Source organism: Salvelinus namaycush, chromosome 32 (genome assembly GCF_016432855.1).
Source record: "Salvelinus namaycush isolate Seneca chromosome 32, SaNama_1.0, whole genome shotgun sequence".
Classification (NCBI taxonomy): domain Eukaryota; kingdom Metazoa; phylum Chordata; class Actinopteri; order Salmoniformes; family Salmonidae; genus Salvelinus; species Salvelinus namaycush.
Window position 1 is genome coordinate 18,591,766 of NC_052338.1, and position 27,852 is coordinate 18,619,617.

The following is a 27,852-nucleotide window of genomic DNA, read 5'->3' on the forward strand; positions in this document are numbered from 1 at the left end:
TTTTGCCTTTTGTACTTTACTATTTTCACATTGTTATAAACTGTACATAGCCACAATATGATATTTGAAATGTCTCTATTCCTCTTAAACTTTTGTGAGTGTAATGTTTACTGTTTACGCCATTAGATTTTTTTATGGACCAAATTCGACACTCATTGACCTCCATACGAAAACTCCTCGCTTGCTGAGAGAAAGAAACGAAAGAATGCCACCTGCTAGAGAAGACAGATTTTTGGCCGAGTTGGGCCAATGATGTGTTTTATACACGTCATTGAGTTAGGCCTCTCGCTTTGCTTCTTCCTCTTTGGTGGTGCTCTCGCTACGTCATGAAGAGAGAAATTCTCAGGCCGCATGTTGTGACAAAACACTTGCGCTTCACTGACAGCCACTCTTACCACTGATTTTAAGTTATTAGAAGACACATTCAGGTGGTTATCTGTTAATATACGTATAAATAAATAGACGAAAATGCCCAAGAAAGCAAAAGAAGATGCCGAATGGGAAGGAGAAGAGGGAGCAGCCCCACCAGCGGCGGCAGGTACCTAATTGTTAGCAGCTAAGCTAACGGTTACAACTGAATCCTTTCCAGCCACTGCACCACAGTTGTTAACGTTAGCTATTGTGCATCAATGTGATATTTCATTAACAAGTAGCTGTCCTGGCTGTCATATGATAGGGATTATTTTGACAACAGTGTGGCATTAGCGATGGTTAACTACCTAGAAACTACGTTAGCTAACTTGCTATCAATGTTTTGAAAATGATGCAATGCCATATGCATTCCTTGTAATTGTCAGACAAATGATTCCTTGTTCTCTACTTGACAGTCAAGTAACGTTAGAGACACACTTCAACATGTAAAAGGGGTCCTTTGCGGAAGAATAATCAACACAGGGTCATGGCTAGTTATGAATTTCCCATTCATTGAAGTCATGAAGGCTAGGTTAGCTCTGTCATAGCTCATATGCATTGTTAGAAGAACTGCAGTGTTGACAAAAGTCATTCTGAAAACGCGCCAGCCCCCGCTCCCCTTATAACGGGCTCCCCCTCTGGCTCATTCAGACCCTCTCTTTTGTCACTCAGTGCATCCATATGTTGATGACAAACTTAATAATTTTGTTACCTACATTTTCTCTCCCCTCTATAGAAAAATCAGTTAAGAAAGGAAAGAAGGATAAGAAGGGGAAGAAGAGTGTGAGTATACCTCTTTTGGTGATATTTTGAGTAGATTGAATGAGGTGAGAAAGAAAATGTAATTGTCGATGTGTGAACACATTAAACAAAATGTATCAACATCTCTCATTGACTGTCACACTCTCTCACACAGTTCTTTGATGAGCTGGCCACAGATAACAAAAAAGAGGATGGACTTGTGGTGAAGGAGACTCAAGGAAAGCAGGTAATTGTTTTCCTTGACTAAGACAGATGATCATATAGGTCATTTTCAGTTGGATTACTTCTATTTGCAATACTGTATGTATCAATAACATGATGTCCAGTGATATGTTGTCATTAATAGGTCCACCTATTACATAATTGTTATGTTTCTTCCCTTCCCACCTAATTTGCTCTCTTGAAAGACAGAAGATGAGCTTGAAGAGGTTGGGGAGGTAGCCACAACTAGCCAGAGTGGTAGCTAGCTTGCAGTATTGAATCTCCAACATAGAAAATCATGATATATATATATATATATATATTTTTTTTTTAAATCGTGACCTATGTGTTTCGTGTGGTCCCTCCCTGCTAATACCTAACCCTAGTAGTTATCCAATTTGTAAGTCGCTCTGGATAAGAGCGTCTGCTAAATGACTTAAATGTAATGTAATGTAAATGTTATCATGTAAACCTTCATGCCCATCTAATATAATCTCTCTTGCTCTCAGCCTCAGAAGAAAAAGAAAGACCGGCGGAAAGGTAAAGGTGGAGAGGGAGACGATGACGAGGATATGATGGAGAAACTGAAGAAGCTGTCAGTGCAAGCCAGCGAGGACGAGGAAGAGGAGGGTAAGTTAACTGCTTAGTAAGTCTGTCAAACGTAAATTATGTATACATTTCAAGCTGGAAATGTGCGGAGTTGATAGCTTAGCTAGATTTTCATCAACTTCTTGCTCTCTCTCTTATTTCAGTTGTGGCCCCCAGAAAAGGCAAGGGAAATAAGGTGAGCGTGTTGTGCATGCAACAGTCTTGATCACTATATCTACAGTCTTAGCAGATTTGATCACTGTCCTATTCTATTACATTTTGAGGGGAGACTATGCTATAATCCACTTTTAAATTGTATTTGTTATTTTTGTTGTCTCAGGCCGGGAACATATTTGCAGCTCTCAGTCAGGGAGACAGTGATGGTGATGATGGAGTGGCTGGAGGGGAGGATGATAATGATGAAGAAGAGAGACGGATGAAGGTGTGTGGGGTTTGCTTCTTATGTTTATGTATCATGTTCTCTGACTTTGAATGTTGATTCTATTGATACTTTTCGTTTCAAAGGTCCAGGCAGCTCTAAGAATGTGTTTATGTTTACTAATTCATCCATCCCTCCCCTTGTATCGTTCTTTCCTTTTCTACTGTCTTCTCTTCTCTTTTGGATTTCATCACAGACTTACAATAAGACCTGCTACACATGTTCACATCCATATTCTTAGTGATTCCTAAATCTTTTTTTTTTTTATGCATTTCATCTACATGCTTTGGACAAATTAGCATTGGCCAGAAAGGTTGGGGCTTGCAAGGCACTTAGAATCTAATGATTTGAATCAAGCATGTTATTTTTCTTCATAATGACATGGTGCTCTGGTGTAAGGACTTGTCTAATATGAAGGAACTGGTGTATCTGTGTGCGTGTCCGTGCGTCTTTAATACTTTAACACAGGAGGTTGAGAAGGTGCAGAAGGGCAAGAAAAAAGATAAACCTAAGCCAAAAGCAAAGGTGGGTGATGGAATGTTTCTTCTCCTTCTGCACTCTTTTCCTTCCCTCCTTTCCCCTTTCTTCATACCCTTCGCCCCTGTGCCTGTCTGTTTCCCATCCAACAGGGTTGATAACAGAAGGCAGCACATTTTAAATGTTCACTAACACATTCCCCTCTCAATCCATTCCCTTTTATTCCACTCTACTCTTTGTTTGACGTCTTTCTCTTCGTACACCTCATATCTGCAGATCTAACCCACTGAGATACTCAATACAATAAAACCGTGTGAGTCTGATCTCACTTGTTCCCAGACATGGAGCCTCACTCTATTTTTACTACATAATACCAGGCTCCCTCTGATGATGAGGCGGAGGAAGAGATGAAAGACAAGGATGAGAAAAAAGCTGTGAAAAAGAACAAGAACCCAGAGGCTAAAACAACACCCAAGGTCATGCTTCTGATTGGCTTGGTGGAATATTGCTTACACCTATCAAATCATTTTAGATCTACTGGAGTATCCAGAGAGTATTGATTTGGGATTCAGCATTATGTTGAGAACTAAATGAGAAACTCTCCTTTTCTCTTCCCTTGTAGGCAACTGAGGAGGATGAAGCAGAGGAGGAGAAGCCTCAGCCGAAGAAAGGCAAGAAGGAACAGCCCAAGGTGAGTGAAGAGCTCTCTCTGGTGTTAACAACACAAACTTTGTTTAAAACTGTTTTCCTTCTGGAATGTAGGGATGGCATTCGATTGAAAAAATAATATTGGGTTAGCGACGTATAGTGTGACCAAGTCCCAATACCCCCACCTGTAAACTGTCAAGAATGCAGGCCAATATAATACATGGCCACAGTGTATGGGTCACAGTTACACTTAATGTCTTGTCAAGGTAGTTTCTGTAAAACCATAATACTGTGTGACTTGTCCCATTCAGAGGATGAACAAACCTGCTCGCCCGCCTCGCAGCGAAGATGAAGAGGGTGAAGACGATGAAGACGACACAATGAAGGTGTGTTTTTATAGTCTAATCTGAGTCTGCTATATGGAAGGGTCATACATAGCATGTAGAGCCGCCATAGAACGCCTAACTCCCTCTCATAGAACTGTCTCTCCCTCTGTCTGCCTCCCTCTCTGCTGTCAGTGTGCTGAAGACGTGATCGCAGAGCAGGAGCAGGAGAAAGGTGACGACCCCTTTGCCAACATGAGCAAGAAGGAGAAGAAGAAGAAAAAGAAAATGGTAACCAGTCTATACATACACTACCGGTCAAAAGTTTTAGAACACCTACTCATTCAAGGGTTTTTCTTTATTTGTACTATTTTCTACATTGTAGAATAGTAGTGAAAATGTCAAAGCTATGAAATAACACATATGGAATCATGTTGAAACCAAAAAAGTGTTAAACAAATCTAAATATATTTTATATTTGAGATTCTTCAAATAGCCACCCTTTGCTTTGATGACAGCTTTGTACACTCTTGGCATTCTCTCAACCAGCTTCACCTGGAATGCTTTTCCAAAAGTCTTGGCATTCCCACATATGCTGAGCATTTGTTGGCTGCTTTTCCTTCACTCTGCGGTCTGACTCATCCCAAACCATCTCAATTGGGTTGAGGTCGGGTGATTGGGGAGGCGAGGAGGTCATCTGATGCAGCACTCCATCACTCTCCTTATTGGTAAAATAGCCCTTACACAGCCTGGAGGTGTGTTGGGTCATTGTCCTGTTGAAAAACAAATGATAGTCCCACTAAGTGCAAACCAGACGGGATGGTGTTTTGCTGCAGAATGCTATGGTAACCATGCTGGTTAAGTGTGCCTTGAATTCGAAATAAATCAGACAGTGTCACCAGCAAAGCACCCCCACACAATAACACCTCCTCCTCCATGCTTTTACGGTAGGAAATACACATGCAGAGATCATCCGTTCACCCATACCACGTCTCACAAAGACATGGCGGTTGGAAACGAGAATCTCCAATTTGGACTCCAGACCAAAAGACAAATTTCCACCTGTCTAATGTCCATTGCTCGTGTTTCTTGTTCCAAGCAAGTCTCTTCTTCTTGTTGGTGTCCTTTAGCAGTGGTTTCTTTGAAACAATTTGACCATGAAGGCCTGATTCACACAGTCTCCTCTGAACAGTTGATATTGAGATGTGTCTGTTACTTGAACTCTGAAGCATTTATTTGGGCTGCAATCTGAGGTGCAGTTAACTCTAATGAATTTATCCCTGCAGCAGAGATGACTCTGGGTCTTCCTTACCTGTGACGGTAAGTTTCATCATAGCGCTTGATGGTTTTTGCGACTGTACTTGAAGAAACTTTCAAAGTTCTTGAAATGTTCCGCATTGACTGACCTTCATGTCTTAAAGTAATGATGGACTGTCGTTTCTCTTTGCTTATTTCAGCTGTTCTTGCCATAATATGGACTTGGTCTTTTACCAAATAATCTTCTGTATACCCCCCCACCCCACCTCATCACAACACAACTGATTGGCTCCATAGCATTGAGAAGGAAAGGCATTCCATAAATTTACTTTTAACAAGGCACACCTGTTAATTGAAATGCATTCCAGGTGACTACATCATGAAGCTGGTTGAGAGATTGCAAAGAGTGTGCAAAGCTGTCAACAAGGCAAATCAAATCAAAGTTTATTTGTCACGTGCGCCGAATACAACAGGTGTAGTAGACCTTACAGTGAAATGCTTACTTACAGGCTAGTGGGTAGGTAAAGAAATAAAACAACAGTAAAAAGACAGGCTATATACAGTAGCGAGGCTATAAAAGTAGCGAGGCTACATACAGACATGGGTTAGTCAGGCTGATTGAGGTAGTATGTACATGTAGATATGGTTAAAGTGACTATGCATATATGATGAACAGTGAGTAGCAGCAGCGTAAAAAGAGGGGTTGGGGGGGGCACACAATGCAAATATTCCGGGTAGCCATTTGATTACCTGTTCAGGAGTCATATGGCTTGGGGGTAAAAACTGTTGAGAAGCCTTTTTGTCCTAGACTTGGCACTCCGGTACCGCTTGCGGTAGTAGAGAGAACAATCTGTGGCTGGGGTATTTGACCATTTTTAGGGCTTTCCTCTGACACCGCCTGGTGTAGAGGTCCTGGATGGCAGGCAGCTTAGCCCCAGTGATGTACTGGGCCGTACGCACTACCCTGTAGTGCCTTGTGGTCAGAGGCTGAGCAATTGCCGTACCAGGCAGTGATGCAACCAGTCAGGATGCTCTCGATGTTGCAGCTGTAGAACCTTTTGAGGATCTCAGGACCCATGCCAAATCTTTTTGTTTCTTGAGGGGGAATAGGCTTTGTTGTGCCCTCTTCACGACTGTCTTGGTGTGTTTGGACCATTCTAGTTTGTTGTTGATGTGGACACCAAGGAACTTGAAGCTCTCAACCTGCTCCACTACAGCCCCGTCGATAAGAATGGGGATGTGCTCGGTCCTCCTTTTCCTGTAGTCCACAATCATCTCCTTTGTCTTGATCACGTTGAGGGAGAGGTTGTTGTCCTGGTACCACACGGCCAGGTCTCTGACCTCCCTATAGGCTGTCTCGTCATTGTCGGTGATCAGGCCTACCACTGCTGTGTCATCAGCAAACTTAACGATGGTGTAGGAGTCGTGCCTGGCCATGCAGTCGTGGGTGAACTGGGAGTACAGGAGGGCACTGAGCACGCACCCCTGGGGAGCTCCAGTGTTGAGGATCACCGTGGCAGATGTGTTGCTACCTACCCTGACAGCCCGTCAGAAAGTCCAGGATCCAGTTGCAGAGGGAGGTGTTTAGACCCAGGATCCTTAGCTTAGTGATGAGCTTTGAGGGTACTATGGTGTTGAACGCTGAGCTGTAGTCAATGAATAGCATTCTCACATAAGTGTTCCTTTTGTCCAGGTTGGAAAGGGCAGTGTGGAGTGCAATAGAGATTGCATCATCGGTGGATCTGTTTGGGCGGTATGCAAATTGGAGTGGGTCTAGGGTTTCTGGGATAATGGTGTTGATGTGATCCATTACCAACCTTTCAAAGCACTTCATGGCTACAGATGTGAGTGCTACGGGTCTGTAGTCATTTAGGCAGGTTACCTTTGTGTTTTTGGGCACAGGGACTATGGTGGTCTGCTTGAAACATGTTGGTATTACAGACTCAATCAGGGACATGTTGAAAATGTCAGTGAAGTCACCTGCCAGTTGGTCAGCACATGCCCGGAGCACACGTCCTGGTAATCCGTCTGGCCCCGCAGCCTTGTGTATGTTGACCTGTTTAAAGGTCATACTCACGTCGGCTACGGAGAGCGTGATCACACAGTCGTCTGGAACAGCTGATGCTCTCATGCATGCCTCAGTGTTTCTTGCCTCGAAGCGAGCATAGAAGTGATTTAGCTCGTCTGGTAGGCTCGTGTCACTGGGCAGCTCGCGGCTGTGCTTCCCTTTGTAGTCTGTAGTAGTTTGCAAGCCTTGCCACATAAGACGAGCGTCCGAGCCAATGTAGTATGATTCAATCTTAGCCCTGTATTGACGCTTTGCCTGTTTGATGGTTCGTCGCAGGGCATAGCAGGATTTCTTGTTAGTGTCCCGCACCTTGTAAGCGGCAGATCTACCCTTTATCTCAGTGCGAATGTTGCCTGTAATCCATGGCTTCTGGTTGGGGTACAGTCACTGTGGGGACGACGTCCTCGATGCACTTATTGATAAAGCCAGTGACTGATGTGGTGTACTCCACAATGCCATCGGAAGAATCCCGGAACATGTTCCAGTCTGTGATAGCAAAACAGTCCTGTAGTTTAGCATCTGCTTCATCTGACCACTTTTTTATAGAGCTGGTGCTTCCTGTTTTAATTTTGGCTTGTAAGCAGGAATCAGGAGGACGGAGTTGTAGTTGGATTAACCAAATGGAGGGCGAGGGAGAGGTTTGTACGCGTCTCTGTGTGTGTACAGGTGATCTAGAATTATTTTCCCTCTGGTTGCACATTTAACATGTTGATGGAAATTTGGTAGAACTGATTTAAGTTTCCCTGCATTAAAGTCTCCAGCCACTAGGAGCGCCGCCTCTGGGTGAGTGGTTTCCTGTTTGCTTATTTCCTTATACAGCTGACTAAGTGCGGTGTTAGTGCCAGCATCTGTCTGTGGTGGTAAATAAACATCCAACGAAAGTATAGCTGAAAACTCTCTAGGCAGGTAGTGTTGCCTTCAATTTATCACAATATACTCTACTTCAGGCGAGCAAAATCTAGAGACTTCCTTAGATTTCGTGCCCTCGTCTTATCGGAGTGCGCTGTTCTAGCTTGCCGGTGCAGCGTATAGCCCGCTAGCTGAATATCCATGTCGTCATTCAGCCACGATTTCGTGAAACATAGGATATTACAGTTTTTGATGTCCTGTTGGTGGGATATTCGTGGTCGTACCTCGTCTAGTTTATTGTCCAATGATTGCACGTTGGTGAGTAGTATTGACGGTAACGGCAGCTTTCCCACTCGCCTTTTCCGGGTCCTGACCAGGCATCCGGCTCTTTGTCCTTTGTACCTGCGTCGCTTCCTCTTGCAAATAACGGGGATGTTGGCCCTGTCGGGTGTTTGGAGAATGTCCTGTGTGTCTTGCTTGTTGAACAAAAAATCTTTGTATAATCCGAGGTGAGTGATCGCTGTCCTGATATTCAGAAGCTCTTTTTTGCCGCAAGATACGGTTGCAGAAACATTATGTACAAAATAAGTTACAAATAACACGAAAACCCCCCACATAATAGCACAATTGGTTGGGCGCCCGTAAAACTGCTACCATTTCTTCCGGCGCCATTGTCTGGGTGGCTATTTGAAGAATCTCAAATATAAAGTATATTTTGATTTAACACTTTTTTGGTTACTACATGATTCCATATGTGTGTTGATGTCTTCACTCGTATTCTACAATGTAGAAAATTGTACAAATAAAGAAAAACCCTTGCATTAGTAGGTGTTCTAAAACTTTTGACCGGTAGTGTATGCTCGACCAGACACAGAAGAAGCTTTTTATTCGTTGGAAGTGTGTGTCCATGCCTCTGTGTTTATAGATAGAATATGAGAAGCAGGTGGCCAGTGTGCGTGCTGCCAACGCCATCGAGGGCGATTTCTCAGTGTCCCAGGCTGAGTTGTCTTCCAGGCAGGCCATGCTGGAGAACGCATCAGATATCAAGGTGACCTGACCGTCTCAACTCTTCTAGTGTTACTTTATTCTGAAGAATTAAGTGAAAAGTTAATAGAACATAATTCTTGAATACTGAAGAAAATGTATTAAATGTTTCTTTCTAAGTAGACAGTATGAGGTAGTCCCTTCAACCATTCTATACTGTAGAAAAGGGAAAAGGGATGGGCAACTTTGATGGGGGTGGGGGCCACAAAACCCCATGGGCAGAGAAGATTTTTCAGTTTTTATAACTAATTTCCTGTAATTCTACACATTTTGCCATTGGGTGGAGAGAAATGTTTTGAATATGATATTTGATTGGGACTGACTAACAAAATCAATGGGGGCACCCCGGACGTTAATTCGACCATGATAGTATGTTTAGATAGGCGGCCAGCTATGTCAGCTAACATTTTCTAGATTTGCTGACTGACTTACTATCAGTGACTGACATAACAAGAGAAAAACTGCTAATGCACAACCGAATTTCAAAATTGCACCTTGTGTATTCTACTGTTCTAACGTGTAACAGTAAGTTGACACCCCAACTGAGTTCTTAATTAAAAGCAAAAATGGAAATTGATCTGAGGGCCTTCGGGCTGCCAGTTGCCCATCCTGCCTGCAGAATGTCAAGTGGGAATCCATGAAGTTCTATGAGTATCAGAGTTCACCTGTAGGGGTTTCAGTGTTTTAATGTCTCCCCCAGCTGGAGAGGTTCAGTATATCAGCTCACGGGAAGGAGCTGTTTGTCAACGCAGATCTCCTGGTGGTGGCAGGAAGACGCTACGGTCTGGTTGGACCTAACGGGAAGGGGAAGACCACTCTCCTGAAACATATTGCCAACAGAGCTCTCAGTATCCCTCCTAACATCGATGTGCTGCTCTGTGAGCAAGGTATTTCACTTGCCCTCTGAATAATACCCACCCACCCCATCATACCCTTCTCTCTCTGTCTCCCTCTCATCATCTATCTATTTGCATGTCTTTTGTCCCTACCCCCTGTCTCAACACTCCTCTCTCTACTCCTCTTCTCCCTTCACCCCAACCCTCTCTCCCCCCTCTCTAACACCCTATGTCTCTCTCTATAGAGGTGATAGCTGATGACACCCCGGCGGTCCAGGCTGTGTTGAAGGCAGACACGAGGCGTCTGAAGCTCCTAGAAGAGGAGAGACAACTCCAGGCTCTGCTGGAGAAAGGAGAAGACAGCGTGGCTGAGAGACTGGACAAGGTATGGTGAAGTATTATAATGAAACCCTAATGCCTAGTTAAATAAAATATAAACAATTTATAAAATACAGTTAGATCTGCCTGGCGAAATATCCACTTCCTAATTTCTATAATAATGTATTGGATACACCGTTTTTTAATTCAGACTGTGGTAACATACTTTGGAGTTATTGTCTCTTAGGCTGCATTGAGACAGAAATGTAATATCTGTCAATAGACTAAGACACTGCTTGTCTACATATTGTGTGTCCGTCTCAACCAGGTCTATGAGGAGTTGAGGATTATTGGGGCAGCAGCAGCGGAGGCTAAAGCCCGTCGTATCCTGGCTGGTCTCTCCTTCACCCCAGAGATGCAGAATCGAGCTACCAAGAAGTTCTCTGGAGGCTGGAGGATGAGAGTCTCACTTGCCAGGTAAGACTTTTTTGGAAATCCAGGTGTAGGATCTTAATTTGATCACTCTTTTGTTGCTGAGAATTTGAAATGCAGATGAGTTTCATGATTTCAATAAATTCACTGAAAACCCACACTACCACATGGTTATTAACAGTATCGCACTTTTCATGTAACCCAGTTTTGGCCAGCTAATAGCATAACCACCAATCAAGCAACGTTATGGACTTAACATTCAAATCCTGTTGCTGTAGGATTATTTTACCGTGACAACATAGGTCAAATGAAGATCCTATATCTGTAGACCCCCTAGCCCTGCTTAGGCACTCATATAGATCTGAAAGGATTTGATTTAAAGATTTTAGCTATATGGCAATTGCTTCAATTGTTTTTTTCTTTAGCTACTTTTTTAAAAGTGCATTTTTGCAGAGTCACTTTTAGAGATAATAAAACAAAAGCATAACAGAGATAAAAACAGCAGTGAAAACTCTAACCTAAGCTTCCTGTGGCTCTCTCTCCTACCAGAGCTCTGTTCATGGAGCCCACCCTGCTGATGCTGGATGAGCCCACCAATCATCTTGACCTCAACGCTGTCATCTGGCTCAACAAGTAAGGGCACACCACACACAGTCTTTTACATAAATATAATTTATTTCACAGGGCCACACAACATGCAGCTGCTTACTCAATGGGTCTCCTTTCAGCCCTGCATCTGTGAATGATACACTACAGTGGCTAATATATCAATCTCTCCACCTAGCTACCTTCAGGGCTGGAAGAAGACTCTCCTCATCGTGTCTCACGACCAGAGTTTCCTGGACGATGTGTGTACTGACATCGTTCACTTGGACAACCAGAAACTTTACTACTACAGAGGGAACTACTGTGAGTATTAGCTATGTACATTCTTTCTCCTTCCCCACAAACTATTAGCCTGGAAATACTTCAACACAACAAAAAACGTATTTCTCTCAAATGTTGTGTACAAATGTGTTTATATCCCTGTTAGTGAGCATTTCTCCTTTACTAAGATAATCCATCCACCTGACAGGTGTGGCATATCAAGAAGCTGATTCAACAGCATGATCATTACACAGGTGCACCTTGTGCTGGGGGCAATAAAAGGTCACTCTAAAATGTGCAGTTTTGTCATACAACACAATGCCGCAGATGTCTCAAGTTTTGAGGGAGCATGCAATTGGCATGTTGACTGCAGGAATATCTACCAGAGCTGTTGCCAGAGCATTGAATGATAATTACTCTAACATAAGCCCCATAACGCTCTACCATAACGTCATTTTAGAGAATTTGGCCGTACGTCCAACCGGCCTCACAACCGCAGACTATGTGTAACCACGCCAGCCCAGGACCTCCACATCTTCACCTGCGGGTTTCGACTGAGACCAGCCACCCGGACAGCTGATAAAACTGTAGGTTTGCACAGCCAAATAATTTCTGCACAAACCGTCTCAGGGAAGATCATCTGCGTGCTCGTTGTCCTCACCAGGTTCTTGACCTGACTGCAGTTCGGGGGCATAACTGACTTCTGTGGGCAAATGCTCACCTTAGATGACCACTGGCACACTAGAGAAGTGTTCTCTTCACAGATGAATCCCTGTTTCAACTGTGCCGGGCAGATGGAAAACAGTGTGTTTGGAGTTGTATGGGCGAGAGGTTTGCTGATGTCAATGTTACGAACAGAGTACCCCGTGGTGGCGGTGTGGATATGGTATGGATAGGCATTAGCTACGAACACAATTGCATTTTATCGATGGCAATGTGAACGCTCAGAAATACTGAAGGCCCATTGTCGTACCATTCATCCACCTCCATCACCTCACTGATAATGCATGGCCCCATGTCGCAAGAATCTACACAATTCCTAGAAACGGAAATTGTCCCCGTTCTTCCATGGCCTGCATACCAGACATGTCACCCATTGACCAACGCTTGGGATGCTCTGGATCGACGTGTGTTCCAGTTCCAGCCAATATCCAGCAACTTCGCACAGCCATTGAAGAAGAGTGGGACAACATTCCACAGGCCACAATCAACAGCCTGATCAACTCAATGCGAAGGAGATGTGTCGCTGCATGAGGCAAATAGTGGTCACACCAGATACTGACTGGTTTTCTGATCCACACCCCTACTTTTTTTTTAAGGTATCTTTGACCAACAGATGCATATCTGTATTCCCAGTCCTGTGAAATCCATTGCTTTAAGGCCTAATGAACTGTAACTTGGTAAAATCTTTGAAATTGTCGTATGTTGCATTTTTTTGTGTGTGTTCTATTAATGTAGAACATGTATCTGATCTCTCCAGGAGTAGCATCAGTTGTATTTTGCATGCTAGAGGCATCTAACCCTCACACTTGTTTTTTTTGACTGGCACTGACTTAGTTGATAACCACTTTATTGACACAAAATGTACTTAATACAACTGAGATTTGGTTATTTATGACTGAGCTATGTCTCACCTAGCTATCTTAAGATGAACTGTTGCACTACATCTGGGTAAGAGTGTCTGCTAATTTACTAAAATGTATTTTTCACTCTGTCTCCCTCAGTGACGTTTAAGAAGATGTACGTTCAGAAGCAGAAGGAGCTCCAGAAACAGTACGACAAACAGGAGAAGAAGCTCAAGGATCTCAAGGCTGGAGGGAAGTCCACCAAACAGGCCGTAAGTTTAGTTCAGCTACCTCTGTTTAGACATGGTTCTACCTGGATCTGTCTGTCAGTCTCTCTGTACTTCTCCTATCATCCACTGTTTTCTGTCTATCTCTCTCTAGGAGAAGCAGACTAAGGAAACCTTGACCAGGAAGCAGGCGAAGGGAAAGAAGAAGGGAGGGGTGGAAGAGGAGAGTCAGGAAGCAACAGAGCTGCTCAAACGACCCAAAGAGTACACTGTCAAATTCACCTTCCCCAACCCCCCTTCTCTCTCTCCTCCCATCCTCGGACTGCACAGTGAGTTCTCCCTCTCTCTTTTTTCTCTTCCTCTCTTTCTTTGTATATCCCTGTTAACCCTCCGCTCTCTGTCTGTCTCAGGTGTGGACTTTGCCTTTGAGGGACACAAACCTCTCTTCAAGAATGTGGACTTTGGTATCGACATGGAGACTAGAAGTATGGAGAAATTATTTCTGTTTGAAAACCTGGGCCATGTCATTAGCCTCCATACTATACCTGACACCTCTTTATCCTTGTTCAGTTTGTATAGTTGGACCCAATGGAGTCGGGAAGAGTACCCTACTACTACTTCTCACTGGCAGGTTAAATCCAGTGAGTTTGCCTCCAAACAAAAACAACAGAAGTATCCTTACAAATGCAAATACGGCATCTGCTTTTTCACTGATGTCTGTGTGTCAGACTAAATGTGTGTTGATTTGCCTTCCAGACCAAGGGGGAGATGAGAAAGAACCATCGGCTGAAGGTGGGCTTCTTTAACCAGCAGTATGCTGACCAGCTGAACATGGAGGAGGCAGCTACAGAGTACCTCCAGAGGAACTTCAACCTGCCCTACCAGGACAGCAGGAAGTGTCTGGGCCGCTTCGGACTGGAGAGTCACGCACACACCATCCAGATCTCCAAGCTATCAGGTTAGGATTAGAAACATGCATGCACACACATGTGCAAACACGCACACCATCATCCATTGTCAATCTGTTTATGTTCCTCTCCATCCAGGTGGTCAGAAAGCCCGAGTGGTATTCGCTGAGCTGGCCTGTCGGCAACCTGACGTTCTCATCCTGGATGAGCCTACTAACAACCTGGACATTGAGTCGATCGATGCCTTATCAGAAGCGATCAATGAGTACAAAGGAGGTATGTACACAAATATGAGAGGCTGTTTGATTTTGAGGGTATCTTTTGTTTAAATGTAGGATCAGAAAGTAACCTCAGATATGGGTAGTGGTGGCCAATGTTCCCTCTAATTGTTTTCAGCACTGAGCAAATTTCAGGTCTGCTGAGCACAAACTTGAACGTTGTGAAAATTCTGTGTAACTTCTGGCGCGCGTTTACTGTGAACACTGAGGCTGTACCTGCTTTAAGCTACAGTTTTAATAGTGGCCAATTAGGCTACTGTGGCTATTTGATCATAATGTGGGCCTATCAGAGTGGCCTACCAATAAAAAAAAAAATTAAAATGCATAATATCCCATAATATATTAACATGGAAATAGCTGTTCTATCATTCATTCTACAGTAGCAGCCAATGTGTGGTGTTAAATGTAGGCCTACATTCTATGAGACTTTTGGAAAGAAAACATGTAAGGATTGACATGAACCTGTTTATCCACTTGTCCTTCAGACAAGGTGACTGAAACAAATTGATGCAAGAAACAACTTTACAAAAATCTAAACGCAACATGCAACGATTTCAAAGATTTTACTGAGCTGTAGTTCATATTAGGAAATCAGTCAATTGAAATGAATTAATTAGGCCCTAATCTATGGATTTCACAGGACTGGGAATACAGATATGCATCTGTTGGTCACAGATACCTTAAAGAAAAGGTAGGGGCGTGGATCAGAAAACCAGTCAGTATCTGGTGTGACCACCATTTCCCTCATGCAGCGTGTCACATCTCCTTCACGTAGATTTGATCAGGCTGTTGATTGTGGAATGTTGTCCCACTCCTCTTCAATGGCTGTGCGAAGTTGCTGGACATTGGCGGGAACTGGAACAGGCTGTCTTACATGTCGATCCAGAGCATCCAAAACATGCTCAATGGGTAACATTGGGTAACAGAGTATGCAGGGCATGGAAGAACTGGGACATTTTCAGCTTCCAGGAATCGTGTACAGATCCTTGAGACATGGGGCCATGCATTATCATGCTGAAACATGAGGTGATGACAGCGGATGAATGGCACAACAACGGGCCTCAAGATCTCGTCACATTATCTCTGTGCATTCAAATTGCCATCGATAAAATGCAATTGTGTTCTTTGTCTGTAACTTATGCCTGCCCATACCTTAACCCCATCCCTCCCATGGGGCACTCTGTTCAGTACGTTGATATGAGCAAACCGCTCGCCCACACGACACCATACACCTGGTCTGCGGTTGTGAGACCGGTTGGACGTACTGCCAAATTTTCTAAAACAATGTTGGAGACAGCTTATGGTAGAGAAAAGAACATTCAATTCTCTGGCAACAGCTCAGGCGGATATTCATGCAGTCAGCATGTCAAGTTGAGGGAGAGTGCAATTGGCATCTGTGGCATTGTGTTGTGAGACAAAACTGCATGTTTTTGTGGCTTTTTATTGCCCCCAGCACAAGGTACACCTGTGTAATAATGCTGTATAATAATCAGCTTCTTGATAATCCATCCACCTGACAAGTGTGGATTATCTTGGCTAAGGAGAGATGCTCACTAACAGGGATATAAACAAATTTGTGCCCAAAATGAGAGAAATAGGCTTTTTGTGCGTATAGAACATTTCTGGTATCTTTTATTTCAGCTCATGAAACATGTTGCGTTTATATTTCTGTTCAGTGTAAAATGAATTATTACCATACTGTTATTACAGAGAATCAGACAAATTATGCTACCCTCTGCCGATTGACTACTTAGCTTATTCAAGCCTGTCTCAAAATACAACACTGCTTTTTACCTAACTTGCTTTTCAAAGATGGCTAGAAATGCACACTTTTGTGCTCTTGTAGGAAGCAACCACTGCCCCATTGTTGACTAGAAATTAGCTATAACTGGGCTAATAACTCACTAGCAAAGAATATGAACAAATGTACACACCTGGCTACATGCAGCTCTTGCTTTGCGCTTGTTTTGAGCTCATCTACTCTCGACCACTCATGCTGTAAACACAGTCGAGTTAAAAGTAAATGGCAATGGTCTATTTGCATATAGGGATACTGAGGTCTGATTGGTTATGGCACACCGGTTTGTGTAAAGTATGGGCCTGAATCGTGTCTGTCAATGCAATAGAATCCGACTGCAATGTGCTCTGCCTACAATAAAATCTATTGCATTGTTCGTTTTGTTTCGGTATGTTGATTTGATCACAATTCGCACAGTAGAGGGAAATGTGTTAACTAGTTTTCCCCTTTGAACTTAACTAATCTCATGCTCCTCTGCGCATGCTGATATTTCTCCTGCGGGGCATTCCCGGGGGAGCTGGGAACATTGGTGGTGGCATAAATAAAATGTCTGTCAACATCAAACATATAATTAGCATGCTGCTGATAGGGCCTTTCGGTAGACTCTTCTGACCGTGTTTCTCATATGTAACATGTTCATTCCTTGCTGTTGTCCCTCCATAGCGGTTATCATTGTGAGCCACGATGCCCGGCTGATCACTGAGACAGCCTGTCAGCTGTGGGTGGTGGAGGACCGGTCTGTCAACCAGATAGACGGGGACTTCGAGGACTACAAACGGGAGGTCCTGGAATCACTGGGGGAGACCCTGGTCCACAAGGTCAAAGAGTGACCTACCTACTGCAGAAACAAGGCTCTATTGGCACTCTATTCCCTGTACTGCACCATTTTCCACCAGAGCACTATGGGCCCTGGTCAAATACTGCACTATGTAGGGAATAGGGTGCCATTTTGAACAGACCCCAGGAGGAAATAGAAATGTAATGCAAAATAACCTACCACTGAAGCTGGCCATGTCATCAGTTCAGTGCTGGAGTGCATCTCGATAGTCTAAAGTGGCTTTGTTTCCTTGTCTCTCCTGATTGTACACCACTTATTTGAATAAGCATCATGGCTGAAGTCTCCCAAATCAGTTTATTCAAAGAAAGGTGTGGCAAGGAAGCCATGTTAAGAGTATTGAGAATACACCCCTGGTGTACTGCAGTATCCTCTCCGCCTATGATATACATACATTTTCTTTAGTCCAATTTGCCACCTTGCCCCCCTCCACACAACTGTATATCTGAAAAGATAGGGTGTGATTTGGAATTCAGAATTTGACAAGTGGGCATGTCTCACCCAGGTGACAATGGGACAGAAAGAGCAATATGCTGAAGTATTTATATTATAGAGGAAATGGCAATACATTACCACTGGATTCACACATGTAGAAACCAAGCTCTTATTAACTGGGAATAAACATGTTGACACCTGTATGATCAAGTATTTACTACAGACAAAAAGGCAATTAAATAAATGGATTTTGCATCTTACAATGTCTTTATTGTACAACTTGGCCAACACCTTGGCCAAATACATTTAAACTCAGTTTCACAATTCCTGACATTTAATACTAGTAAAAATTCCCTGTCTTAGGTCAGTTAGGATCACCACTTTATTTTAAGAATGTGAAATGTCAGAATAATAGTAGAGTGATTTCTTTCATCACATTCCCAGTGGGTTAGAAGTTTACATACACTCAATTAGTATTTGGTAGCATTGCCTTTAAATTGTTTAACTTAGGTCAAACATTTCGGGTAGCCTTCCACAAGCTTCCTACAATAAGGTGGTTGAATTTTGGCCCATTCCTCCTGACAGAGCTGGTGTAACAGTCAGATTTGTAGGCCTCCTTGCTCCCACATGCTTTTTCAGTTCTGCCCACAAATGTTCTATAGGATTGAGGTCAGGGCTTTGTGTTGGCCACTCCAATACCTTGACCTTGTTGTCCTTAAGCCATTTTGCCACAACTTTGGAAGTATGCTTGGGGTCATTGTCCATTTGGAAGACCCATTTCCAACCAAGCTTTAACTTCCTGACTGACGTCTTAAGATGTTGCTTCAATATTTCCACATTTTTCCTCATGCCATCTATTTTGTGAATTGCACCAGTCCCTCCTGCAGCAAAGCACCCCCAAACATGATGCTGCCACCCCCGTGCTTCACGGTTGGGATGGTGTTCTTTGTCTTGCAAGCATCCACCTTTTTCCTCCAAACATGGTCATTATGGCTAAACAGTTCTATTTTTGTTTCATCAGACCAGAGGACATTTCTCCAAAAAGTACAATCTTTGTCCCCATGTGCAGTTGCAAACCGTAGTCTGGCATTTTTATGGCGGTTTTTGAGCAGTGGCTTCTTCCTTGCCTTTCAGGTTATGTTGATATAGGACTCGTTTTACTGTGGATATAGATACTTTGTACCTGTTTCCTCCAGCATCTTCACAATGTCCTTTGCTGTTGTTCTGGGATTTATTTGTACTTTTCGCACCAAAGTACATTCATCTCTAGGAGACAGAACGCATCTCCTTCCTGAGCGGTCCCATGGTGTATATACTTGCTCCCAAGGATGAACCAGACTTGTGGAGGTTTACATTTTTTTGGCTGATTTCTTTTGATTTTCCCATGACGTCAAGCAAAGAGGCACTGCGTTTGAAGGTAGGCCTTGAAATACATCCACAGGTACATCTCCAATTGACTCAAATTATGTCAATTAGCCTATCAGAAACTTCTAAAGCCATGACACCATTTTCTGGAATTTTCCAAGCTGTTTAAAGGCACAGTCAACTTAGTGTATGTAAACTTCTGACCCACTGGAATTGTGATACAGTGAATTATAAGTGAAATAATCTGTCTGTAAACAATTGTTGAAAAATTACTTGTGTCATGCACAAAGTAGATGTAAGCATTTCACTGTTAGTCTACACTGGTTGTTTACAAAGTATGTGACAAATACAATTAGATTTTAAGTTGTAGCCTGTGAGGATAAGTGGCTGGAATGAATCAGTGATCTGTGACATGTTTTAGCAAAACTCTCCCAAAAGCGATATTGCCATAAACAATATTTTATAACTTGTTTTAAAGCTGCAATATGTAACTTTTAGTGCGACCTGACCAAATTCACAGAAATGTGAATCTGTCACTCGCTGAAAGCAAATCCAAGAAGCAGTAATATGTTCCGTGCGCTATTTCTATGCTTAAGTTTACTTTTAGCATCTTGGTTTTGTACACCATCTGAAAATACAATATCTTTGGTTATGGAAAAGATTTCACACTGCAGTTTAGATGGTACAATGATCTACCAGTGCTCTACTACTTCCAGAAAGTCCAAATTAAATCACAAAAAATAATTTCACCATGATTCCTCTGTAAGGCCCTAGTCTATGTCAAATAGGCCTCGTTGGTCTTCTTGACTTGAGCCACTTCAGTCTCGTCTGGCTGTATGGTGTGGTACCACCTGTACCAAGGGGTCATGGTGGGGGAGGAGGGGCCGAGCCAACTGCGTCATGGGGGTTGGAATAGTCCTCCCCTGAGAAGTCCACATGAGGAACCTGGACGGGTAGTAGCCCTGGAAATATGGATAATATTTATGTACTGTAGGGAACTGCAGTTTCTCTTTTGGTGGCATTGTTGAACCGTTAACCTGGTCACAAAAAATGTCATTCTTCATTACTGTACTGCTCTAGCATTCTGCTCCTTAGTCACAGAGGCTGAACTTACTCTGGTCTCTTGCAGTGCCAATCGCCTGATTGAGTTACTTTTTCTGTTTCTGACACTCCTGGATAAAAATGTAGAATAACATAAATGTGGCACTTTGGTTACCTCAAACCTCGCAAAAAGTGTTGGTTTTGAACCAGATGTTACTTTATGCAGAAAGGTTTTCATCACTTAAACACCTATTGGCAGCCTCTCAGATTCCTGGCTGTGTCAACTGTGTAAATTCATCATTCATCAAATCAAAGACAACTTATTTCGATGAAACCAGCAAGCATTTAGATAACACCTACTGAATTCAGCATGGTTGATTCAGATTCATTCATAGAATTGTATACACATGACATAAATAGAAACCATCTTACCTGTCCGTGTGGGGTCATACACAACGCTTGTATATGGGCTTATAAACTTTTGCAGCAGCTTCACATTCTGCAGAAAGACAATGGTCCATTGCTTACCAAACATAACATTGAATAGCTTGTTAAATCAACCTAACGAAATCAAAGGTAATACCATCTAATTTTACATTTCTCATAATGATTGTGTGTGTATATATGCCATGAGTAAATGTGAGAGACCAAACCTGATATTGGATGATGGTGTCTCAACAAATTGGACAAGGGTTCCCACATATCCTGTCTCCTCTGAAGAAAACAAAACAGAAATAGTGATGAGTTTTTTTTTTTCTTTACCTTTATTTAACCAGGTAAGCCAGTTGAGAACAAGTTCTCATTTACAACTGCGTCCTGGCCAAGACAAAGCAAACGTACAGTCAATAACAATAGAAAAATCTATATACAGTGTGTGTAAATGTAAGATTAGGGAGGTAGGGCAATAAATAGGCTATAGTGGAGAAATAATTACAATTTAGCATTAACACTGGAGTGATAGATGTGCAGATGATCATGTGCAAGTAGAGATACTGGGGTGCAAAAGATAAAAAACAATATGGGGATGAGGTAGTTGGGTGGGCTGTGTACAGGTGCAGTGATCGGTAAGCTGCTCTGACAGCTGATGCTTAAAGTTAGTGAGGGAGATATAAGACTCCAGGTTCAGTGATTTTTGCAATTCGTTCCAGTCATTGGCTGCAGAGAACTGCTGGCAGCCAAAGGAGGAGTTGGCTTTGGGGATGACCTGTGAAATATACCTGCTGGAGCGCGTGCTCGGGTGGGTGTTGCTATGGTGACCAGTGAGCTGAGATAAGGCCAGGCTTTACCTAGCAAAGACTTATAGATGACCCTGGAGCCAGTGGGTTTGGCGACGAATATGAAGCGAGGGCCAGCCAACGAGAGCATACAGGTCGTAGTGGTGGGTAGTATATGGGGCTTTGGTGACAAAACGGATGGCACTGTGATAGACTACATCCAATTTGCTGAGTAGAGTGCTGGAGTTTTTTTTGTAAATGACATCCCCGAAGTCAAAGATCGGTAGGATAGTCAATTTTACGAGGGTATGTTTAGCAGCATGAGTGAAGGAGGCTTTGTTGCGAAATAGGAAGCCGATTCAAGATTTAATTTTGGATTGGAGATACTTAATGTGAGTCTGGAAGGAGAGTTTACAGTCTAAACAGACACCTAGGTATTTGTAGTTGTCCACATATTCTAAGTTAGAACCGTCCAGAGTAGTGATGCTAGTCGGGCAGGCGGGTGCGGGCAGCGATCAGTTGAAAAGCATGCATTTAGTTTTACTAGCATTTAAGAGCAGTTGGAGGCCACGGAAGGAGTGTCGTATGGCATTGAAGCTCGTCTGGAGGTTTGTTAATAACACAGTGTCCAAAGAAGGGCCAGAAGTATACAGAATGGTGTCGTCTGCATAGAGGTGGATCAGAGAATCACCAGCAGCAAGAGCGACATCATTGATATATACAGAGAAAAGAGTCGGCCCGAGAATTGAACCCTGTTGCACCCCCATAGAGACTGCCAGAGGTCCGGACAACAGGCCCTCCGATTTGACACACTGAACTCTATCTGTGAAGTAGTTGGTGAGCCAGGCAAGGCAGTCATTTGAGAAACCAAGGCTGTTGAGTCTGCCGATAAGAATGTAGTGATTGACAGAGTCGAAAGCCTTGGCCAGGTCAATGAAGACGGCTGCACAGTACTGTCTTTTATCGATTGCGGTTCTGATATCGTTTAGGACCTTGAGCGTGGCTGAGGTGCATCCATGACAAGCTCGGAAACCAGATTGCATAGCGGAGAAGGTATGGTGAGAATCGAAATGGTCGGTGATCTGTTTGTTAACTTGGCTTTCAAAGACTTAGAAAGGCAGGGCAAGATGGATATAGGTCTATAACAGTTTGGGTCTAGAGTGTCTCCCCCTTTGAAGAGAGGGATGACCGCAGCAACTTTCCAATCTTTAGGGATCTCAGACGATACGAAAGAGAGGTTGAACAGGCTAGTAATAGGGATTGCAACAATTGCGGTGGATAATTTTAGAAAGAGGGTCAAGATTGTCTAGCCGAGCTGATTTGTAGGGGTCCAGATTTTGCAGCTCTTTCAGAACATCTGGATTTGGGTGAAGGAGAAGCGGGGGGGGGGGGGGGGGGGGGGGGGGCAGCCAGGTGGAAAGCATGGCCAGCCCTAGAAAAATGCTTATTGAAATTCTCGATTATCGTGGATTTATCGGTGGTGACAGTGTTTCCTAGCCTCAGTGCAGTGGGCAGCTGGGAGGAGGTACTCTTATTCTCCATGGACTTTACAGTGTCCCAAAACGTTTTGGAATTTGTGCTACAGGATACAAATTTCTGTTTGAAAAAGCTAGCCTTTGCTTTCCTAACTGACTGTGTATATTGGTTCCTAACTTCCCTGAAAATGTTGCATATTGTGGGGGCTTTTCGATGCTAATGCAGAATGCCACAGGATGTTTTCGTGCTGGTCAAGGGCAGTCAAGTCTGGGGTGAACCAAGGGCTATATCTGTTCTTAGTTCTACATTTTTTGAATGGGGCATGCTTATTTAAGATGGTGAGGAAAGCACTTTTAAAGAATAACCAGGCATCCTCTACTGACGGGATGAGGTCAATATCATTCCAGGATACCCAGGCCAGGTCGATTAGAAAGGCCTGCTCGCTGAAGTGTTTTACGGAGCGTTTGACCGCGGACCCATTACGGACGCAGGCAATGAGGCAGTGATCGCTGAGATCCTGGTTGAAGACAGCAGAGGTGTATTTAGAGGGCAAGTTGGTCAGGATGATATCTATGAGGGTGCCTGTGTTTACGGATTTGGGGTTTTACCTGGTAGGTTCCTTGATAATTTGTGTGAGATTGAGGGCATCTAGCTTAGATTGTAGGATGGCTGGGGTGTTAAGCATATCCCAGTTTAGGTCACCTAACAGTACGAACTCGTGTGACTGTCTGTCTGGTGGAGAATATAATAATAATATGGAGTTACATAGCCTAACACAGAGCAGACAGCATCATGGTAGACATCCTCTGATTATCTGTGCACTCTCCAAAAAAGCCTAGACAATAACTCGGAGAGCTGCCACAAGTCTCCAGGTCTCAGGCAAGGTTACAGAACCACCACTGTTACACCTACAATGCAGGTCTTGCGTGTCTTCTGAGGGGGAATCCCTCCATTCTGGTTCCTCTTTAGTCAGACCACACTGGACTTGTCCATAGCGCTCTATGTACTCTAGAAATAGGACAGGTAGACAGACACAAATTCAATGGTCACAGATATGGATGGATTAACAGTAATTAATTACACTCCATTGAGCATGCTTTCTAGGGCAGGAACAAGGAGTAGGCTTATTCTGGTTCCAAGGAACCATCCCTTAAACAGCAGAGTGCATAGAAAACAGCAGAGTGCATAGAAAATACATACAATCTCTAATCTCCATACCGTTGCTCTCCAGGTAGCCCCATGGTCTGTCCTTGCCACAGCAGCGTCACTGGGGATTTCAGGTTAGGCTGCAGTGCACAGAGAGAGGCTGGACTTCACACTTGGAAACACAGCCTGGGTCCAACGCCTAACAGGTAAGCTCTTTGGAAGCTAGAAACCAAACAAATACAGTGACTGTCAGTCAAGTCATCAAGTGCAAAACTTCAAATACAGTGTACTGTACAGTCCACAAGACAATGACGCTAATACATTTGCATAGACTATGGTTCTATGTGACACATATTACGGTGGTTGCATTGGATGATGTACAGTGAATATGCATACGCAGTACACAAGGTACTGGTATGTAGATCACTATGTTGCAAGCGAAAGCTGTAACTTCGCTAGCTTTAACTGGCCAGTGTTTATTAACCGACGGTAACGTTAGCTCGGTCACTGTTTCGTGATCTGATAATCTGTGTAACGTATGTGTAGAGCGGAAGTCCTAGCTTTCGCTTATCTGACACACTATATAAAATAATTGTCAAATATCTTATTCTGCCGAAAAATCTGTAAAAGTAAAGGATACACACGGCATAAAATCCTTCCAACGCCTGGTATGGACGCTGCCATTTTGCCTTTCACAACTGAGGGGTGAAAGGTAACAGGTGAAAGACCAAGTAGCACATTATTTATCGTTGTGATTGGCCAAAGACTCTCCTTTTGTACTTCAATTCATTTATTTTATGAATTTTAGTTAATTATTAATTGTATCATTTTAAATTAAACGCAAGGTTTTGATTGTGTCCGCTTGTGTGGCAGGCTACCCGATTTGCATCGCAGCCATTTTGTAGAAATATTATAATCGAAATTATTCCCAAATGTGATATTATAACTCAATACAATAACAATATTTTGTGAGTTACCACTGATACTCATTCAACTTTGTTTAGATAAGCAACAATAGACTTGGGACGTGAGGTAAATTGAAAAGAGAATGTACAAAACGTGCAGCGTAATCTTTCTGTCCTGATGGACAATAAAGGCACAGATAGAAAACTATTTAATTAATTAAGGTGTTCTACAACAGCGCGTCACCAAAAACTCAATGTTGTTACCATGAAAATCCCAGAAAATGCATGCTGGAAAACGTCACAGGGTATAAATAACAAGCCCCTCCCCTTATAGTTCATTCCTGGATTTGTTCCGAGGTGAGTAACGTCGAAAGAAATACTGCTAGTTTTTGAACAAAAACGACTGCGCAATTATTTATTTTAACCATAATCAGAAAGTTATATTAAGATGCAGGCGTGTATGAATACACGAAGAAAATAAGTGAATATCTTAAATGTGTTTTTCGCTTTGTGTGCTCTTTTTTTCAGGTATTTTGTCTCTGAAGAGTGGCCGTCGAGGAATTTGAACACCTAATAAAACGTTTTCTTCAATTAATTGACATTTCATTACTAGTTTTGCCTCCAGTTTGTTCGTCGGAATAGCTATATTTTAGCTGCCACAACCCCGCCCAAACATTGTCAGTAGAATGGCCTGTACTGAAGAGCTCAGTGACTTTCAACGTGGCACCGTCATAGGATGCCACCTTTCCAACAAGTCAGTAAGTCAAATTTCTGCTCAGCTAGAACTGCCCAGGTCAACTGTGAGTGCTGTTATTGTGGAGTGGAAACGTCTAGGAGCAACAACGGCTGAGCCTCGAAGTGGTAAGCCACACAAGCTCACAGAACGGGACCGGCGAGTGTTGTAGCGTGAAGAAATTGTCTGTTCTCTGTTGCAACACACTACTGAGTTCCAAACTGCCTATGAACGCAACGTCAGCACAAATGTTTGTTGGGAGCTTAATGAAATGGGTTTCCATGGCCAAACAGCCGCACACAAGCCTAAACTCACCATGCGCAATGCCAAGCGTCGGCTGGAATGGTGTAAAGCCAGATAGACGGGGACTTCGAGGACTACAAACGGGAGGTCCTGGAATCACTGGGGGAGACCCTGGTCCACAAGGTCAAAGAGTGACCTACCTACTGCAGAAACAGGGCTCTATTGGCACTCTATTCCCTGTACTGCACCATTTTCCACCAGAGCACTATGGGCCCTGGTCAAATACTGCACTATGTAGGGAATAGGGTGCCATTTTGAACAGACCCCAGGAGGAAATAGAAATGTAATGCAAAATAACCTACCACTGAAGCTGGCCATGTCATCAGTTCAGTGCTGGAGTGCATCTCGATAGTCTGAAGTGGCTTTGTTTCCTTGTCTCTCCTGATTGTACACCACTTATTTAAATAAGCATCATGGCTGAAGTCTCCCAAATCAGTTTATTCAAAGAAAGGTGTGGCAAGGAAGCCATGTTAAGAGTATTGAGAATACACCCCTGGTGTACTGCAGTATCCTCTCCGCCTATGATGTGCATACATTTTCTTTAGTCCAATTTGCCACCTTGCCCCCCTCCACACAACTGTATATCTGAAAAGATAGGGTGTGTTTTGGAATTCAGAATTTGACTGGACAAGTGGGCATGTCTCACCCAGGTGACAATGGGACAGAAAGAGCAATATGCTGAAGTATTTCTATTATAGAGGAAATGGCAATACATTACCACTGGATTCACACATGTAGAAACCAAGCTCTTATTAACTGGGAATAAACATGTTGACACCTGTATGATCAAGTATTTACTACAGACAAAAAGGCAATTAAATAAATGGATTTTGCATCTTACAATGTCTTTATTGTACAACTTGTCTCTGAATACAAATGAACAGATTAGACAGTTTTATCTCATCGATGGTCCATATTACTAAATGAACCATCGATACTGTACATGAGCTGATAATTCACTTATCAGTCATCCTGTTGCCTAGTCACTTTACTCTACCTATATATATATATATAAATACACACATATCTCCGGGCTCCCAAGTGGCACAGCATCTCAGTGCTAGAGGTGTCACTACAGACCCTGGTTCGATTCCAAGCTGTATCACAACCAGCCGTGATTGGGAGTCCCATAGGGCTATGCACAATTGGTCCAGCGTGGTTAGGGTTTGTCTGGGGTAGGCTGTCATTGTAAATAAACATTTGTTCTTAACTGACTTGCCTAATTAAAGGTCAAATAAAAAATATCTACTTCAATTACCTTGTACCTCTGCATATTGACTCGGTACTGGTACCCCGTGGATATAGCAAAGTTATTGTTACTCACATTTATTCCTTGTTATTTTTTATGTTTTTTTTATGCGTTGTTGGGAAGGGGCCCATAAGTAAGCATGTCACTGTTAGTCTACCTATTGTCTGCGAAGCATGTGAGAAAATTTGATTTTAAGTTGTAGCCTGTGAGAAGAGGCTGGAATGAATCAGTGATGTTTTATCAAAATTGCAACTGCTACCCTCCCACACTCCCAAAAGCAATAAAAAAAGCTGTATGTTGCCATGAAAACAAACAAATAAAACAACACAATATTCTACACTGCTCAAAAAAATAAAGGGAACACTTAAACAACACAATGTAACTCCAAGTCAATCACACTTCTGTGAAATCAAACTGTCCACTTAGGAAGCAACACTGATTGACAATAAATTTCACATGCTGTTGTGCAAATGGAATAGACAAAAGGTTGAAATTATAGGCAATTAGCAAGACACCCCCAATAAAGGAGTGGTTCTGCAGGTGGTGACCACAGACCACTTCTCAGTTCCTATGCTTCCTGGCTGATGTTTTGGTCACTTTTGAATGCTGGCGGTGCTTTCACTCTAGTGGTAGCATGAGACGGAGTCTACAACCCACACAAGTGGCTCAGGTAGTGCAGCTCATCCAGGATGGCACATCAATGCGAGCTGTGGCAAGAAGGTTTGCTGTGTCTGTCAGCGTAGTGTCCAGAGCATGGAGGCGCTACCAGGAGACAGGCCAGTACATCAGGAGACGTGGAGGAGGCCGTAGGAGGGCAACAACCCAGCAGCAGGACCGTTACCTCCGCCTTTGTG

The 27,852-nt window shown here is 43.1% G+C and overlaps 1 protein-coding gene and 1 long non-coding RNA gene across 5 annotated transcripts; one reads left to right on the forward strand and one right to left on the reverse strand.

Annotated features, from left to right (window-relative positions):
- Positions 1-313: 313 nt before the first annotated feature.
- Positions 314-26,589, forward strand: LOC120026718 (ATP-binding cassette sub-family F member 1-like). Of its 3 annotated transcripts, XM_038971430.1 has the most exons (25): positions 314-538; positions 1,148-1,194; positions 1,328-1,399; positions 1,884-2,004; positions 2,127-2,158; positions 2,303-2,404; positions 2,870-2,926; positions 3,256-3,354; positions 3,501-3,569; positions 3,838-3,912; positions 4,045-4,140; positions 8,949-9,071; positions 9,768-9,954; positions 10,149-10,288; positions 10,550-10,698; positions 11,203-11,286; positions 11,438-11,562; positions 13,245-13,357; positions 13,467-13,641; positions 13,723-13,797; positions 13,883-13,953; positions 14,069-14,270; positions 14,359-14,496; positions 16,960-17,105; positions 25,864-26,589. In XM_038971430.1, exons 1-25 carry the CDS (start codon positions 469-471, stop codon positions 25,882-25,884), a joined length of 2,589 nt encoding a protein of 862 aa, XP_038827358.1. In that variant the 5' UTR covers positions 314-468; the 3' UTR covers positions 25,885-26,589. The 3 variants fall into 3 exon arrangements, with proteins under 3 accessions (XP_038827358.1, XP_038827357.1, XP_038827359.1); XM_038971429.1 differs by lacking the exon at positions 25,864-26,589 and having other exon boundaries at positions 16,960-17,826; XM_038971431.1 differs by lacking the exons at positions 3,256-3,354; positions 25,864-26,589 and having other exon boundaries at positions 16,960-17,826.
- Positions 19,375-24,521, reverse strand: LOC120026719. 2 transcript variants are annotated; one of them, XR_005473224.1, is made up of 6 exons: positions 24,453-24,521; positions 23,881-24,030; positions 23,575-23,670; positions 20,626-20,686; positions 20,405-20,471; positions 19,375-19,893 (listed from the first exon to the last, which is right to left on the reverse strand). It is a non-coding gene; the product is annotated as an uncharacterized LOC120026719 (long non-coding RNA). The 2 variants fall into 2 exon arrangements; XR_005473225.1 differs by lacking the exon at positions 19,375-19,893 and adding an exon at positions 19,902-20,103.
- Positions 26,590-27,852: the final 1,263 nt, after the last annotated feature.